The sequence below is a fragment of the Haliotis rufescens genome, unplaced genomic scaffold (assembly GCF_023055435.1).
Source record: "Haliotis rufescens isolate VD_foot unplaced genomic scaffold, xgHalRufe1.0.p SCAF_52, whole genome shotgun sequence".
Lineage (NCBI taxonomy): Eukaryota > Metazoa > Mollusca > Gastropoda > Lepetellida > Haliotidae > Haliotis > Haliotis rufescens.
Window position 1 is genome coordinate 2,298,943 of NW_025964246.1, and position 17,781 is coordinate 2,316,723.

The window sequence follows — 17,781 nt, forward strand, 5'->3', positions numbered from 1 at the left end:
GTATCTAGAAACTTGTATCAATGGCATCAGCTGTTTTAGAACTATCACAAAAAAGTCACCCTAACTCTTTGTACATATCTAAAATATCAATTAGTTAAATGCTGAGGCAAAACAGATTAAGATAAATCACGGAATTTTTTTTTTTAAATGCATATTTCATGATTAGTCTTGATAGTGATTCATAAACACGTGCTTATGATATTGTGAGAATCATAAAATGGACTCTGCTTTAGGTAGAGATTTCTTCTGATTATGGAAACGTTTTTTGCAGCTTTTATTTAGTATTATATACATTTTATTTGTTATTGTAAACATTAGGGTGAATTTAGAACCATTTGACTGCCCAATCGTCTCCTACGTACTAGTGTCACTGATATAATTAAACTGTTTCGGGCTACCGTATTTCCACGATTAAACACCTGGCATATACTTCTTTCAGCCACTCTTTACCCCCGTTGTTTAATGGCAGAGATAATTATTGGGAGAATTCTGTGCAAAAAACATACACTGCGTTTTATCAAGGCCTGGAGTTTAATCGAGACTCCGGTGTTTATTTGAGGAAATACGGTAGGTTCCACTGTCTGCAGCACATCATAAGACAAGTCCCATTCCAGAAACAGATCTTAGCTCCGATTGTCGTATCTCCCATTCCATAATATAGACCTACGATAGTTATTGCTCTGGAAGTGCTTCATGGAACAGGATTCTTGTTGTAAGCTGTGCCCTAGGTTAGAGCAAGGCTTTGTATTTGAGGTATCAATATATTATGACATTGATCAACATCCTCACATGCGATTCCACTTTCGCTAGGGATATTTCACTCTTTTCATGACACCCAAAACCGATTCTCATAAAATGTCCAGTGTATTTTTAAATAGAATGACATATCAGACTATCCCTTTCAGAAGTTGAGTAGCATATGTGAGCTAGCAGGCAAGTAGAGTGGTGCTTACATGTTTAATGCTTGACTAAACCTACCAGGCTAGTTTCTACTAACAATACGCACACTGTTAAGAAATGTAAAACAGTTAAATTCATTTTGACCTTTTGTTAAGTGATGATGTTTTCAAAACATATTCACCAGCACCGACTTAATTACATGATTTTCTAAATCTAAATGAGTTACGATTCATTCATTCATTTATGGTACGATATTTGAGTTTTAGGGTGACTTGTACCATTAAAGGTCCGCTTGCATCCGTGACATGAAATAGTCAAGAAAAGAAATTGTCTCCCTTGATTCAGACAGCTATGAGATGTACATGAGAGGACATCTCAAAAAGTTCGTCAGCTGCAGACTTTTGAATTAACAAATGATTTGTAAGTTTGTTGACAAGTTTCAAACCTTCCTTACAATTTGTGTACATATTAAAAAACTTTTCAAAAAAACTTTTCTTAACTCGTGTATGCTAAACATTGGACACAGCACAGTCACACAGTAGAGGTCGCTTTTCGGTCACACGACACAGGATAAACTGTGTCATTACTTAAAAGCACTTTCCATGTTTTAACGCAAACGTTCGTCTTAGTAACAAACTGTGCCCCATCTGCCATTTAAATCTGCCATGATGTTCACTTGAGTAAAAAAATCTGAAAACCCCCACACCTCAAAACTTCCACATGCATTTGTTCATATGGTAACATTTCTAGCTGCGAACACGTAATCAAGTTGTCAGCGCCCCCTACGGGCACATGGTTATATACAGTATAATACAATCAACAGATCGGCTACACAAATTAATTCTCTGAAACATCAACAGAACAGCCTGTATAGGGGAGATAACTCTATGGCACTATCTTCAAGGCGTATCCACCTCCATCTTGGAGTCGAGACGACTGAAGAGGCGGACTCGACGCGAGCTGTTGGTGGCACTGTTGATGACTTCCATCCATCTGCAGAGACAAGGGAACATGGCCGTTAGCACTGGAGCATTTACATAGTCATATGTTTCTTGTATGGTACCCGTGAAGATCTGTGTTAGAATAGGTCTTCAGCAACCTATGCTTGCCATAAAAGTGAGTGAGTGAGTGAGTATGGTTTTACGTTGCTTTTAGCAATATTCCAGCAATACCACGGCGGGGGACACCAGAAATGGGCTTCACACATTGTACCCATGTCGGGAATCGGGAATGTGCGAACGCTTTAACCACTAGGCTACCCGACCGCCCCTCTTGCCATAAGAGGTGACTGTTTGTCGTAAGAGGCGACTGATGGGATCGTGTGACCAGGTTTGTTGCATTGGTTGATGCATGTCATTGTATCAAAATTTTGTCAGTCGATTGACATGATATCAATCACTGGACATAATTATTTACAGACCGCTGTCATATAGCTGAAATATTGCTGATTGCAGCGTTTAACAACCAACCAACTACTCAATAGATGCTAAAACTAGTAATAATGCACTGTGGTAACATTTGTCTGAGGTTTACAGGCAAACACAGAGGTGTTGAAGACATGTAGAGATGCTTTGTGAAAATTTGGCGACAAGCTTGCAAGGGGAGATCTCAAAATATTTACAGTAAAGCACAGGGTCAACCAAGTGAATGAGTATGGTTTTTACGCTGCTTTTAGCAATATTCCAGCAATATCACGACGGGGGATACCAGAATGGGCTTCACACATTGTACCCATGTGGGGAATCGAAACAGGGCCTTTAGCGTGATGAGCGAACGCTGGACCCACTAGACTACCCCACCGCCCCGGGTAAACCAACGAGCAGGCACAGACACACCAAGGATCATAAGCAAGGCAAATATAGGATTCAAACCCCAGACCATTAAGGAATGACCCACTAACAAACAAGAGACAATTGGTATAAAACAAGAAAACACAGAATTCTGAAACAAAGGAGATTTGATATGGACAAAAGGATTATAGAATTTATTAAAAAATAGGACTGGAATTAACAGAACATAAAAAGTAAACGCTGCCATACCTTGCAAACGTATACTCGCTCTCCGCACGGAAGAAGTAGACATGGTTTTTGAACTGCAACTTAAACACATGGTCTTTGTGTATGCCATCCTCCTCATCGGGCGTGTTCACTGCGTATCCTAGCAACGGTAGACTCGCCAGTGGAAAGTCATCCTGTGAAATAAGAGTCATGAGTTACGAGTGATTGAGTGTAGGTTAAGCCGCTTTTAGCAATATTTTAGCAATATCACGGCAGGGGACACCAGAAATGGGCTTCACACACTGTACCCATTTTGGGAATCGAACCCGGGTCCTAGGTGTGACAAGCGAACGCCTTAACCACTAGGCTACCCTACAGCCCCAATGAGTTGCGAACTGACAGTGCAAGTCAAAATCTTAAGACCAGATTCATCTTGGGAACTTATTTCCTACAACTGACGTTTTCAGCATGTTCTGATGAAGAAATATGAAGTCTACCTACTGATGGCATTCAGAATGAACACATTAACACAATACTTAACACACATTGTTCCCTATTCAATTTCACTGGTGTGTGCATTCATTTGTGACATCACCATTTTGTGTGCACACAGATTTCTCCAAGCTCCTTGCTTTCTCACCTGGTACGTCTTGTAGAAGAAGAGACAAAAGTTTGTGAAGACGACCCACAGCTTCTGCCAGCCGTTGCTGTTCTTGAACTTGCGCAGTAAGTAGCCGCTTAGCTGGTTCTAATCAACAGTAAATCACTGGTCAGTCTCAGGGTAGAAGACATCAAACATTGTAATAATATAGACGACCCACTATTACCTGACCCTACCCGGGTACCCGACCCACTATTACCTGACCCTACCCGGGTACCCGACTCCCTATTACCTGACCCTACCTGGGTACCCGACCCACTATTACCTGACCCTACCCGGGTACCCGACTCCCTATTACCTGACCCTACCCGGGTACCCGACTCCCTAATACCTGACCCTACCCGGGTACCCGACCCACTTTTACCTGACCCTATGCGGGTACCTGACCCACTATTACCTGACCCTACCCACTATTACCTGACCCTACCCGGGTACCCGACCAACTATTACCTGACCCTACCCAGGTACCCGACTCCCTATTACCTGACCCTACCCGGGTACCCGACTCCCTATTACCTGACCCTACCTGGGTACCCGACCCACTATTACCTGACCCTATGCGGGTACCTGACCCACTATTACCTGACCCTACCCGGGTACCCGACCCACTATTACCTGACCCTACCCGGGTACCCGACCCACTATTACCTGACCCTACCAGGGTACCCGACCCACTATTACCTGACCCTACCTGGGTAGCTGACCCCTATTACCTGACCCTACCCGGGTAGCCAACCCACTATTAACTGACCCTACCCAGGTAGCCGACTACCTATTACCTGACCCTACCCAGGGAACCGACCCCCTATTACCGACCCTACCTGGGTACCCAAACCCCCATTACCCGACCCTACACAGGTACCCGACTCCCTATTTCCTGACCCTACCCGGGTACCAGACCCACTATTACCTGACCCTACCTGGGTACCCTACTCCCTATTACCTGACCCTACCTGGGTACCCGACCCACTATTACCTGACCCTATGCGGGTACCTGACCCACTATTACCTGACCCTACCCGGGTACCCGACTCACTATTACCTGACCCTACCCACTATTACCTGACCCTACCTGGGTAGCTGACCCCTATTACCTGACCCTACCCAGATAGCCAACCCACTATTACCTGACCCTACCCGGGTACCCGACCCACTATTACCTGACCCTACCCGGGTACCCGACCCACTATTACCTGACCCTACCTGGGTAGCTGACCCCTATTACCTTACCCTACCTGGGTAGACAACCGACTATTACCTGACCCTACCCGGGTACCCGACCCACTATTACCTGACCCTACCAGGGTACCCGACCCACTATTACCTGACCCTACCCAGGTAGCCGACTACCTATTACCTGACCCTACCCAGGGAACCGACCCCCTATTACCGACCCTACCTGGGTACCCAAACCCCTATTACCCGACCCTACACAGGTACCCGACTCCCTATTACCTGACCCTACCCGGGTACCAGACCCACTATTACCTGACCCTACCCGGGTACCAGACCCACTATCACTGACCCTACCTGGGTAGCAGACCCACTATTACCTGACCCTACCTGGGTAGCCGACTCACTATTACCGACCCTACCTGGGTAGCTGACCCCTATTATCTGACCCTACCTGGGTAGCCAACCCCCTATTACCTGACCCTACCCGGGTAGCTGACCCCTACCCGGGTAGCCAACACCCTATTACCTGACCCTACCTGGTTACCCAACCCCATATTACCCGACCCTACACAGGTACCCGACTCCCTATTACCTGACCCTAACCAGGTAGCCGACTCCCTATTACCGACACTGCCTGGGTAGCCGACCCCCTATTACCGACCCCACTGGGTACCCAAACCCCTATTACCCGACCCTACACAGGTACCCGACTCCCTATTACCTGACCCTACACAGGTACCCGACTTCCTATTACTGACCGTACCCGGGTAGCTGACCAAGTATTTTATCAAAGTGATGGATAGTGTAAAAACAGGACCCATCCAACCCGAGTTACCTGTCCCAACCCTAGTCGAGATAATAAAAGTGTAAGATTGCATTGTGATACAACGATCTGAAGCTGTCATCCCCGCCCTACGATGGCCATGACTCCCATAGCTCAACGTACTTTGACTGCCTTCTGATGGTCTCGCTGACTGACGCTGGTGTTCCGATGCCAGCAGACGTGCATAGTTGTGTTGGCTCGATGCTGGATGGTCTTCTCGGGGGACGATGGAGATGACGCGTTCTCTCCATCTTGATGGTTTTCTGTCCCATCCATGTTCTCCGTGGAGCCTGGAACGCGTGTGACAATGTTTACCTCACAGAGCGACATTCGCGGAGATTCACCCATTTAGTTACACTTGGCTGTTTAATTTGCATACTCGTTGACTACAACATAAATGTCTGTCAGGATAGTCAGATGACTAAGAATATTTGTAAGATCCACTACTATTTCTGCTGACCGAAGGGCGAAGTGTTAACATATTTCGACAAATGGACAGTGCCTTAAAACCCGCAGCAGGGCCCATTTCACAAAGTGAGCCTTGCGCACCGACTATCGTAAGTTCTGTACCTAACAAAGACTTACGGTGCTACAACGACTATTGTAAGTCCTGTACCTAACAAAGACTTACGGTGCTACAACGACTATTGTAAGTCCTGTACCTAACAAAGACTTACGGTGCTACAACCACTATCGTAAGTCCTGTACCTAACAAAGACTTACGGTGCTACAACGACTATTGTAAGACCTGTACCTAACAAAGACTTACGGTGCTACAACGACTATCGTAAGTCCTGTACCTAACAAAGACTTACGGTGCTACAACCACTATCGTAACTCCTGTACCTAACAAAGACTTACTGTGCTACAACCACTATCGTAACTCCTGTACCTAACAAAGACTTACTGTGCTACAATGACTATTGTTACTCCTGTACCTAACAAAGACTTACGTTGCTACAACGACTATTGTAACTCCTGTACCTAACAAAGACTTACGGTGCTACAACGACTATTGTAAGTCCTTTACCTAACAAAGACTTAGAGTGCTACAATGACTATTGTAAGTCCTTTACCTAACAAAGACTTACGGTGCTACAACGACTATTGTAAGTCCTTTACCTAACAAAGACTTACGGTGCTACAACGACTATTGTAAGTCCTTTACCTAACAAAGACTTACGGTGCTACAACCACTATTGTAAGTCCTTTACCTAACAAAGACTTACGTGCTACAACGACTATCGTAAGACCTGTACCTAACAAAGACTTACGGTTCTACAACGACTATCGTAAGTCCTGTACCTAACAAAGACTTACGGTGCTACAATGACTCACGAAATGGGACCCTTGGAATCATAGTATCTTGTGCTATGACAATTATTATTTCCACACTTTAACAGATGTTTAAGGAGGCAGTAGTGCAATATTGTCAGGAGAGATACAGAGGAGTTATATCAGTTATAGTCAACAATGAGTGACATTGGGTCTACATTGTAGGTGTGATACTGACTTGCACTGGACTTGAGACTGGCGTACTGCAACTTGTCGTCCGTCCGGCACTTGAACTGCACAATGGCCTCATTCAGGTCCTCGATCCACTTGTCCTTCTCTTCCTGACAACTGTGACAGAACCATCAGTGTGATAATTCTAACCTCATCTTTCAAGACAAACACGACGACCATATCTGACTTGGATTCAGGGTCTCATGCTGATATTGTAATACTACAGGTAGGAAAGGTCACATTGAAATGCGTGAGTGTGGACCGAGACACCAGTGGTCAGTGGTGTGAGCACCGACCACCAATCACTGCGGGCGTTTCATGCTGCCATCTACCTCCAGCCGAAGCATCCAATCATCTACTGGTTGGTTCAAAGACATATATTTAGCTCACCTGGCTGCAACAAGGATGTATTTGTTCCCGGCGTAGATGGCAAAACAGTTCTGTACAGCGACCTTGCCCTGGTCTGTCTCCTCCACCTGCAACATCAACACCAACATCAACATCATCGTCGTGTATGACATCACTAAACTTGTTGTGCCAAGTGGATGGTGGTGTCACATCTCTATACTTGTTGGGCCAAGTGGATAGTGGTGTCATTAAACTTGTTGGGCCAAGTGGATAGTGGTATCATTAAACTTGTTGGGCCAAGTGGATAGTGGTGTCATTAAACTTGTTGGGCCAAGTGGATAGTGGTATCATTAAACTTGTTGGGCCAAGTGGATAGTGGTATCCTTAAACTTGTTGTGCCAAGTGGATAGTGGTATCATTAAACTTGTTTTGCCAAGTGGATAGTGGTATCCTTAAACTTGTTGTGCCAAGTGGATAGTGGTATCATTACACTCGTTGGGCCAAATGGATAGTAGTACAATGTTATTCAACATGTGTCACACTTACGATCATTCCCCTCAATGGCAGCTGACCATGGACCTTGAACTGCAGCAATGATGTCGCTGTACGGCTGGTATAGACTAGCATATCTGAGAACTGGAACACAATATATCCATGCAATGTAGACAGGTCTCCAACAGTCCCATGAATCTTTCCTTGGTTCCTATTGGTTCCTTGGACCCCAAATTTCATTACGTGGAACAGAATAATATGATCGAAAAAAATAATTAGTTATTAATTAGTCATTTTAATCCCCTTTTCATATTTTCCTATTTCATCCAACACATAATACTTACATAAAATAATTTAAAAATTACACATTTCGGCGTGACGAGCTAACACTTTAACCACTAGGCTACCCAACCAACCCTTTATCTGTTTTGAAAACAGACCCTGTTAGTTATAAGTTAAACTGTCAGTCAAACATGGAAATCCCCAAGAGACTTAATGTGAAACAACTCACCAAGAAAAACATCCTCTGTTGGTAACCCTTCCGAGAAAACTTCTGGAGGCAACCCTCACGGATGAAGTCCTAGAACATTAAATACAAACTTGACAAGCGTTCATAGTTCAACACCAGCATAGAGGTACTTCACTGAGGTGAAATGGGGTTTGACGTCACTTTCAATGTTATTGGACTTGTTAGCGCAAAATGAAGGCATGTGTGCATGGTTGCTTGTAGTTTTCTACACTAATGACGGTTTATAGTGCTAGCCCATCGTGATACGATGTCGCAGTTTAACATGGATACCCCACTCAGACACAGTAAACTGACTCTGAGCCGACAGTGCTTGTTTTAGCCCTTTAATGCCGAGCGCCAGACAGGGTAACAACAAGTACCATCTTTTAAGTCTTTTGGTATGACGCAGCCAGGGATTGAACCGCTGACCTTCCACACTCCAGACTCTATTCCAGTTATATCGTGGCGTGTCAGCTTAATGTGGGAGGAAAGCCTGAAGTGATGCAGGTCTCAGACTTTTACAACTTCGGTTAAATCCCTGAGTTTGGCGCTGACGAACCTAGAAACATAATCGGTCAGATTCGAACCCGCGACCATGGGATTCTGGCACACCTGCACTGCAAATTAAAGTGGCTCTGATGACTGGGCCACTCTGATCCCCACTGAACGAAGAAGGAAATTCATCATAACTGTTGCTCTTTTTCTTCCCATCAGTATATCTCTGACCCCTGACCCCTGTACACTCACCCTGTCGGCATTCACTACGTTCTCTATTCCAACAAGGTCTCGTTGTAGTTCTATCATCTTTTGAAGGTTTTCCTGGAAAACAAATAATGACCATCAAATACCTGTAACGGTTACAAGTTACACAGAGGAAACACAATGTTCTTAATCCATGAAGATCTAGGTTAGAATAGGTCTTCAGCAACCCATGCTTGCCGTAAGAGGCGAATATGCTTGGCGTAAGAGGCGACTAACAGGATTTGGTGGTCAGGCTCGCTGACTTGGTTGATGCATGGCATCGTATCCCAAACAAACAAACAAACAAACAAACAAACAAACAAACAATATTCTGAAATTCTGAGTCTTTGTTCAAGCACATGGTCCGACAACAGATGCCTGCAACACTGATACTGTGAGTGAGTGAGTGAGTGAGTGAGTGAGTGAGTGAGTGAGTGAGTGAGTGAGTGAGTGAGTGAGTGAGTGAGTGAGTGAGTGAGTGAGTTGGGTTTAACGCCGCTTTTAACAGTATTCCAGTTATATCCCGGCGTGTCAGCTTAATGTGGGAGGAAAGCCCAAAGTGATGCAGGTCTCAGACGTTTACCACTTCGGTGAAACCCACGAGCACGGGTATGGTGCTGACAAACCTAGAAACACAATTGGGGTGAACCGGGATTTGAACCCACAACCATAGGTTTCTGGCATGCCCACTCTGCACAGCGAATCGCGGCGCCTTAGACGACTGGGCCACCCATGCCCCTGATACTGTGAGTGAATCAGGCTTCATCAAGGCACGTCCAAATATTTAACATTGGAGGAAAGCCGAAAGGTGGACATTGGTGAAACATGACCATGAGTATAAACCAAGGATCAATGTGTCTTTGCTTCACCAACAACCAGCAGATGCTGGCATCTAAGGGACACAACTCTGCACAGCTTGCCATTCCACTCAGACAACTGTTGTTTGATGACACACTCAGCAAAATTCCAGCACCATGATGATGACCTTAAAAATCATGTCCCGATCAGACAATCCAGTGATTGATACGAGCAATGATCCACGTTGAGGTACTAGGACATATAACTAAACAAGTCACTGAGTCCGACCACCTGTAAGACTGATTCTAACCCAGAATATCCATGGGATTGTTATTGTGAAGATGTCCTTTACATAATTTGAAAGGTTGCATCAAACAAGAAATTGTATCAATCATTTCAAAGCATGAGTGAACATCTAGAATTAACCACTCACCACTCGCTTCAACTTGTCCTTGTAAGATGTCGTTACTTCCGTGACTTTAGCTAAAGCTTCTGTCGACAACAAACAAACATACTTAATAAACTGATCTTAGCGAGGTCATGAAGTACACAGTGTTTAAATCACCTTACAATCATTTATCTATGCCAGGGTTTAAGTCACCAATATCATCATGTACTGTAGGGTTTAAATCACCTTACAATCATCTATCTATGCCAGGGTTTAAATCACCAATATCATCATGTACTGTAGGGTTTAAATCACCTTACTATCATGTACTACATACATAACTTAATTCATCTTTACAATTATTTACAACAGAGTTTAGCTCACCTGTACAATCATCTAAATCGGCATGGTTCAGTGAATAGTGCTTCACTAGTTCTGAAAAATATGTAAAAAAAATGTATATTTGAACATTTCACATATCAACACTTCATAATATGCAACAGTTCCACAGAAAAGCTATCCATATTCTGTGTTAGCACCCTTTCAATAGACAGAATATTTTATGAGAGCTTCAAATACTTTTTACCCAAGTGTTCATAACGATAAAGGCACATATTGCAAGAACCTTCCTGGATCAGCTTCAAACAGACTTGAAATATATCTTATCACCCATTAAAAATGCTTATTTGTAGCTATCACCAACTAATAACAGAACCTGCTCTCCAAAGACAAACTTTCATTTTTAAAGATGAAAACTCATCATATATGAATACAAATATTTTGATTGTTTATAATTTCCAACAGATATATTACTACAAACGTGCAGGTAACTGCAGCCATGAGACGACCAACTCACTCTCTAATATCAACTTGAAGTGAAGCAACCTCTGGCCAGGTTTCAGGAAGAATGTATTCAAGGGGAGGTAACACACTTTTTGGGCTTCAAAGTCCTTGTACAACTCCTCGAACTTCCTGTTTCTCCTCATCTTGCTCTCTACCTCCGACAGAATCTCCTCCTGTCTGTCTAGGTAGTTGCAGTAGAGCTGTGGGAGAGAGGTCAGAGGTCAAGGTCAGATATCAGAGACGAGGCAGAATAAAGATTGACTGATGTCCAGATTTCAACCCACAAACGTTAGATCCTGCAGCAATTATTGTTGTTGTGGCACCTTACACATTTGAAAGAACGTAATTACACTTTCCTAAAATATGTATCACAAACTGTGTGTTGCTTGGACAGTTTACAAAAAAATAAACTGTAAAAAATAAATACCAGTGTCATAAACTACATTCTATGAAGAAACACTGTATGGACCTGACTGCCTCTGTAGTCTAGTGGATAAGAATCCAGAGAGCTGAAGTTCAGGGTTCGATCCCCAGCCGCGTCATACCAAAAGACATTAAAAAATGGTACTTGTTGTTTCCCTGCCTGGCACTCTGCATTATGGGGCTAAAACAAGGACTGGTAGGCTCGGAGTCACAACATTGTGTCTGAATCTGGAATCTATGTTAAATTGCAGCATGGTTTGTCATTGGGCTAGCACTATAAAACCGGCATTAGTTTGGACTAGTACAAGCAGCCACACACCCTCACCCGCGTCTCTACATAAATGAAATAATCTTGAAAGTGACATCAAGGTGAGGTGAAATGGGGTTTAACGTGGCGTCCAAGATTATTGCACTTATATAGCGACGTGCATGTACGTGTGTGTGTTTGTGTGGCTGCTGATGCCGATTTATAGTGCTAGCACACTGAGATACCATGCCGCAGTTTAACATGAATACCCCACTCAGACACAGTATACTGACTCCGAGCCGACCAGTCCTTGTTTTAGCACCTTAATGCCAAGCGCCAGGCAGGGTAACAACAAGTACCACCTTTTAACGTCTTTTGGTATGACGCGGCTGGGGATCGAACCCCGGCCCTGCCGCTCTCCGGTCGGACACTCTACCATTAGACCACAGAGGCGGTCCAAAAGTGACATCAAACCCCATTTCACCACTTCAATGGAATTTTCAATTTCACATGAAACAGATGGTAGGGATGAACAAATGTAATCATTTCTAAACAAACAGTGAGTGAGTGAGTTGGGTTTAACGCCGCTTTTAACATTTTTTTTCCAGTTTTTGCAGTGTGTCAGCTTAATGTGGGAGGAAAGCCCGAAGTGATGCAGGTCTCAGATGTTTAACACTTCGGTGAAACCCACGAGCACGGGTATGGTGCTGACAAACCTAGAAACATAATCAGGGAGAACTGGGATTCGAAGCCACAATCAAAGGTTTCTGGCGTGCCCAAGGGACACAACTCTGCACAGCAAATTGTGGCGCCTTAGACAACTGGGTCACCCGTGCCCCCTCTCAACTAACAGATAAAGAATATATGATCTAAAGCATTGTTGAAGCAAATACCCTCACCTCTTCAGCCACGACTAGAGCATTGAGAACAATGTCTCCGATTCTCTGGTAGTCCCCGTTCTGGTGAGCGTTGGACTTTCCCTCCCTGAAGCAGAATACTCAAGTATATATCACACATACCATAATATATGTTTATAACTAACACGCATATAACAAACTCACGGATATTATGAACTAAAGCGAACTACGGATATAATATACAAAAATTAGTGGTCCATTTGAGTTCATTATAACCATAGTATACTGTATATCCCTCTCAGGATATAAAGGATGTATAGGGGCACTGTCACAAAAACTAGAAAATAAAATAAAATTATGGAATATATCATGACACATAATATTATACACAGGAAGTATGTTATTATAATTATGTTACTGTTACATCCAGGGAAATACTACAAGAAAATAACATATCGGATATATCATGCAAGGAAATATAACCTACTGGTATATGATGAAAAGATAACTGTCACAAGAAGGAAATACCACACAGATCATGACAAAACTGTTATATCAGGGAAAATAAAACTCATATCAGGCATATGCTATATCAGGGAAATATAACACATATCAGGCATATGTTATATCAGGGAAATATAACACATATCAGGCATATGCTATATCAGGGAAATATAACATACATCAGGCATATGCTATATCTGGGAAATATAACACATATCAGGCATATGCTATATCAGGGAAATATAACACATATCAGGCATATGTTATATCTGGGAAATATAACATACATCAGGCATATGTTATATCTGGGAAATATAACATACATCAGGCATATGCTATATCAGGGAAATATAACATACATCAGGCATATGCTATATCAGGGAAATATAACATACATCAGGCATATGTTATATCAGGGAAATATAACATACATCAGGCATATGCCATATCAGGGAAATATAACATACATCAGGCATATGCTATATCAGGGAAATATAACACATATCAGGCATATGCTATATCAGGGAAATATAACATACATCAGGCATATGTTATATCAGGGAAATATAACATACATCAGGCATATGTTATATCCAGGAAATATAACACATATCTGGCATATGTTATATCTGGGAAATATAACATACATCAGGCATATGTTATATCTGGGAAACATGAGACATATCAGGACATATCTATTATATCCAGGAAATATGAGACATGTCAGGACATATCTGTTATATCCAGGAAATATGAGACATGTCAGGATACATGAGAGTAACTGACCACATAGAGAGTCTCTGGTCCACATCCTTGAGGAAGCTGCAATGGAACTCGTAGATGGGGTCGAGGTAGGAGAACACGAGCTCCACCATGGAGTTGAGGATCATGGTGTCCCCACTCAGAGCGTTGCGGAACCACTGCAACAATGACATACATACATCGACAATCCAGATGTACTCTCACAATAAAACACCTCGGTTTCACAATCCTCATCCCCCTTTGGATTTTTGCAATATAAAAACAGGAATTCAAAAAGCCTCCGAAAAACCTTGGTATGCAACATTTATCATATTAAACCAAAAGATAAAAACACACTCTGATTTACATGTACAGTAAACTACGGTTATAACGAACACGCTTATAACGAACTGACCGATATAACGAACTTATTTTTTAGTCCCGGCCTTTTGTTGTATATATGCTATATATCTGCTTATAACGAACTACGGTTATAACGAACTAAAACAAGTGCAAAAGTGAGCGTGGCTCACTTATACGCCCGACTCGCCTATTGTGTCAGTAGTTACAAATTAAATAGCTAGGAAAGGGTTAGGGTTTGAAAAATTCATAAAAAATGGAAAATTAATAAAAACAATTTTTTCTTTTGACTGTGCACCCCTCCATATGACACAGATTATATGTACTAAGTTTGAGATGAATTCACTGAATAGTTTAAGAGAAAACGCGCAGACAAAGTTTTCGGACGGACGTTAGGGTTGAAAAAATTCATAATAAAATCGAAAATTAATAAAAACAATTTTTTTCTTTTGACTGCACCCCTCCATATGACACAGATTATATGTACTAAGTTTGAGATGAATCCCCTGAATAGTTTAAGAGAAATCGTGCGGACAAAGTTTTCGGTCGGACAGACGGAACCTTGGTATAACTATATACCCCTGACATTTTGTCGGGGGTATAATTAGTGGTCCCTTTGAAATCATTATAACCGTAGTTCACTGTATTTCAAATTCACAAAGCCAGCCATAAGCTCCCTCTTCTCAGAGAGATAGCATGGCACTTTGCACCGTACAAAGATGGACGACTTGGCTTGACTCACCACACAGACAAGTTCCAGGTCCTTCTTGTAGGTCCGCTCTGTCATGAGTAGCTCCTTGGCGATGTAGTAGGAACTGTCCACCGGGTGGCGCTGCAAGTACGGATATAAAACACACGTAAGTTGTTGGACAATACACCGATGCATCGATGGATCGTGATATTTTACATGTCGATACAAGTATCACAGTTGCACACAAAGTAAAAAGTATCGAAACACCAATATAGTGAACATTAGTGGTAAAACATTAATATTTTGATCCATTGCGTCATACTTGACACTGCCAACTGGAAATCGTCAGTGTGGCAGGTATTTGGCCATCCTGTCTATGAAAAAGATGGCTTACACACCACAGATAAGAGCACATGCAAGTATCGTGATACGTATCGGATTGTGAGCAAGGTATCGTGATACGTATCGGAACATGAACAAGGTATCGTGATACGTATCTGATCATGAACAAGGTATTGTGATACGTATCGGATTGTGAACAAGGTATCGTGATACGTATCGGATCCTAAACAAGCTATTGTGATACGTATCGGATCATGAGCATGGTATCGTGATACATATCGGACTGTGAGCAAGGTATCGTGATACATATCGGATTGCATAGTTGGTGTATTGTCACAGCCCTAAAACACATGTTGAAATTACGTGTAATACACTTAACTTATTCCTATTACATACCAGCCATACACCTGTCATATATATAGTATGACTCTATCTTATTGCAGGCTCTATATAATCGCGGTATCGGTAAATCTCGTCATCCACACACCCTGTTGACTGTTAACTTATGCAAATCTAGGCATGATAATTAATTGCTTGGTCGAACACAGGACTCGTTGCGGTACGTGACAGCAACTCGTAAAGTATTCACGTTAACTTGTTTAGAATAGTTTCCGGAATGGTTTTGAAGTGGAATTACCCCTGCCTGTATTGGAAATTGATTAGGAAAGAACCCATTTGTTTTGAAGATGTCCCTTTACAAAATAGCCTTACCGCGATAATATAGAGTTGCCTGCCCTTGAGTCCCTAATGACGATGTCCCTTTACAAAATAGCCATATCGCGAATATAAAGAGTTGCCCACCCTTGAGTTGCTAATGAATTTGTTGATCGAACTCGGTAAAAAAAATCCACAATGATCAATCCAAATTGATGTGTCATAAAAGTTGAACAAGGAACAAGACCCATTTTCTGTACGACATATCTAATATGTCAGTAAGCATACACCTTAATGACCAATAGTAAATTAACTACAGCAATAATATAGTGTACCATCTTAACAGTCATATTTACAGGTTTAATATCTGGATCTGATCCCACAATCAAAGGTTTCTGGTATATCTAAGGGACATAACTCTCACAATGAAAAGCGGCACCTCAAACAACTGCCCTGGATTCTCACGAAACAGTATGACTATTGTGAGGTCAAAGCACATGGGTCACAACGTTGGTTTGTTGTTTAACACTGCACTCAGCAATATTCCAGCTATATGACAGCAGTCTGTAAATAATCGAGTCTGGACCAGACAATCCAGTGATTAATATCATGAGCATCAATCCACACAATTGTGATCGATGACATGCATCAACCAAGTCAGCGAGCCTGACCACCCGATCCCATTAGTCGCCTCTTAGGACAAGCATAGTCGCCTTTTACGGCAAGCATGGGTTGCTGAAGACCTGTTCTCTACCCGAATCTTCACGGATCAGGATCTTTGAGACCAGAACGCAAGTGACAGATTGAAATTCTGTATTGAAGTGGTACAGAAATGAAACAGAAGGGTTTGAGAGAGCAGACATCTGTTTGGATGTTGGACCAACACATTCGTCACACAGATTGGGTGGTCCAAGGCTGCTCAGGGTTAACCTGAAGTGACCCAGCTATGGAAGTGTTGTCAGATATTCACGCATATTCTACCCCAGCTCTTCACGGGCCTTACGATGCGACAATGTTGATGTTAAATTTTAACTAAATTCCTAAGAAACTAACCTTGACCTTCTTCTTTATGTCAATGTCGTCGTGGTCCTCCGACTTGGATGTGGACAGCGTGGAGATGTTGCTGGGGATGCCGAAGCTGGAGGTGCTCACTGTCGATGCCGCGATCATGTAGGCCTTCTTGTTCTTGGACGGAGGTGTGAGGGGGTAGTCACTCTCATCCAGGATGGGAGGAGGAGGAGGGGGAGGGGGTGAGGGGGACGATGGGGAAGGAAGGGTCTCGGTTCTCTCAGTTGTTGGAGAAGAGGTAGTGGCACTTGTGCTTCGCATTAGACTGAAATATACAGAGTTGAGTTGTGTATGTCCTTGTGTCTTGTTAGAGGCTGACCAATTGGTATTCAGAGGGGGCTGGGAATTCAGAAAAAGTAAAAATAAATTGTCCCCCCAAATTCTTTAAATAAATAATTATGCTTCATATTGTTGGATTTTTTTTTTTATCATACCTCCATGTCAGAATGATGAGATCTGATGATCCACGTGATATTGATAAATACTTTATCGTTCAAAACTGGCCCTTACAGGAGATATATCGCTTGGGTGATATCAAGCAATATCTACATTGTATATATCGCTTCAATGAAATTGCATCACAATTCTTTGCAGACCATTGTGACATCATTGGTTACCATGACGTCACATGACATCACTCGTTGATTAAAGTGAAAAAACTACTCGGCAAGCCTAAGAGTTTTGCTTTTATCAACTCATGTTGATACATTTGA

The 17,781-nt window shown here is 42.6% G+C and overlaps 1 protein-coding gene across 7 annotated transcripts in view; it reads right to left on the minus strand.

Moving 5' to 3' along the window:
• Positions 1-154: 154 nt before the first annotated feature.
• Positions 155-17,781, minus strand: part of LOC124152132 (FERM, ARHGEF and pleckstrin domain-containing protein 2-like) — a 157,741-nt gene continuing 140,114 nt past the window's right edge. For all 7 annotated transcript variants that reach the window (XM_048384911.1, XM_048384910.1, XM_048384909.1 and 4 more), the window contains 16 exons: positions 17,054-17,333; positions 15,056-15,145; positions 13,999-14,132; positions 12,751-12,835; positions 11,195-11,381; positions 10,723-10,773; positions 10,384-10,442; positions 9,159-9,230; positions 8,415-8,483; positions 7,958-8,047; positions 7,454-7,539; positions 7,071-7,180; positions 5,681-5,847; positions 3,538-3,645; positions 2,940-3,091; positions 155-1,893 (listed from right to left, as the gene is read on the minus strand). In XM_048384911.1, coding sequence (XP_048240868.1) covers positions 1,800-1,893; positions 2,940-3,091; positions 3,538-3,645; positions 5,681-5,847; positions 7,071-7,180; positions 7,454-7,539; positions 7,958-8,047; positions 8,415-8,483; positions 9,159-9,230; positions 10,384-10,442; positions 10,723-10,773; positions 11,195-11,381; positions 12,751-12,835; positions 13,999-14,132; positions 15,056-15,145; positions 17,054-17,333 — 1,834 coding nt within the window. In that variant the 3' untranslated portion in view covers positions 155-1,799. The remainder of the gene's footprint in view (positions 1,894-2,939; positions 3,092-3,537; positions 3,646-5,680; positions 5,848-7,070; positions 7,181-7,453; positions 7,540-7,957; positions 8,048-8,414; positions 8,484-9,158; positions 9,231-10,383; positions 10,443-10,722; positions 10,774-11,194; positions 11,382-12,750; positions 12,836-13,998; positions 14,133-15,055; positions 15,146-17,053; positions 17,334-17,781) is intronic.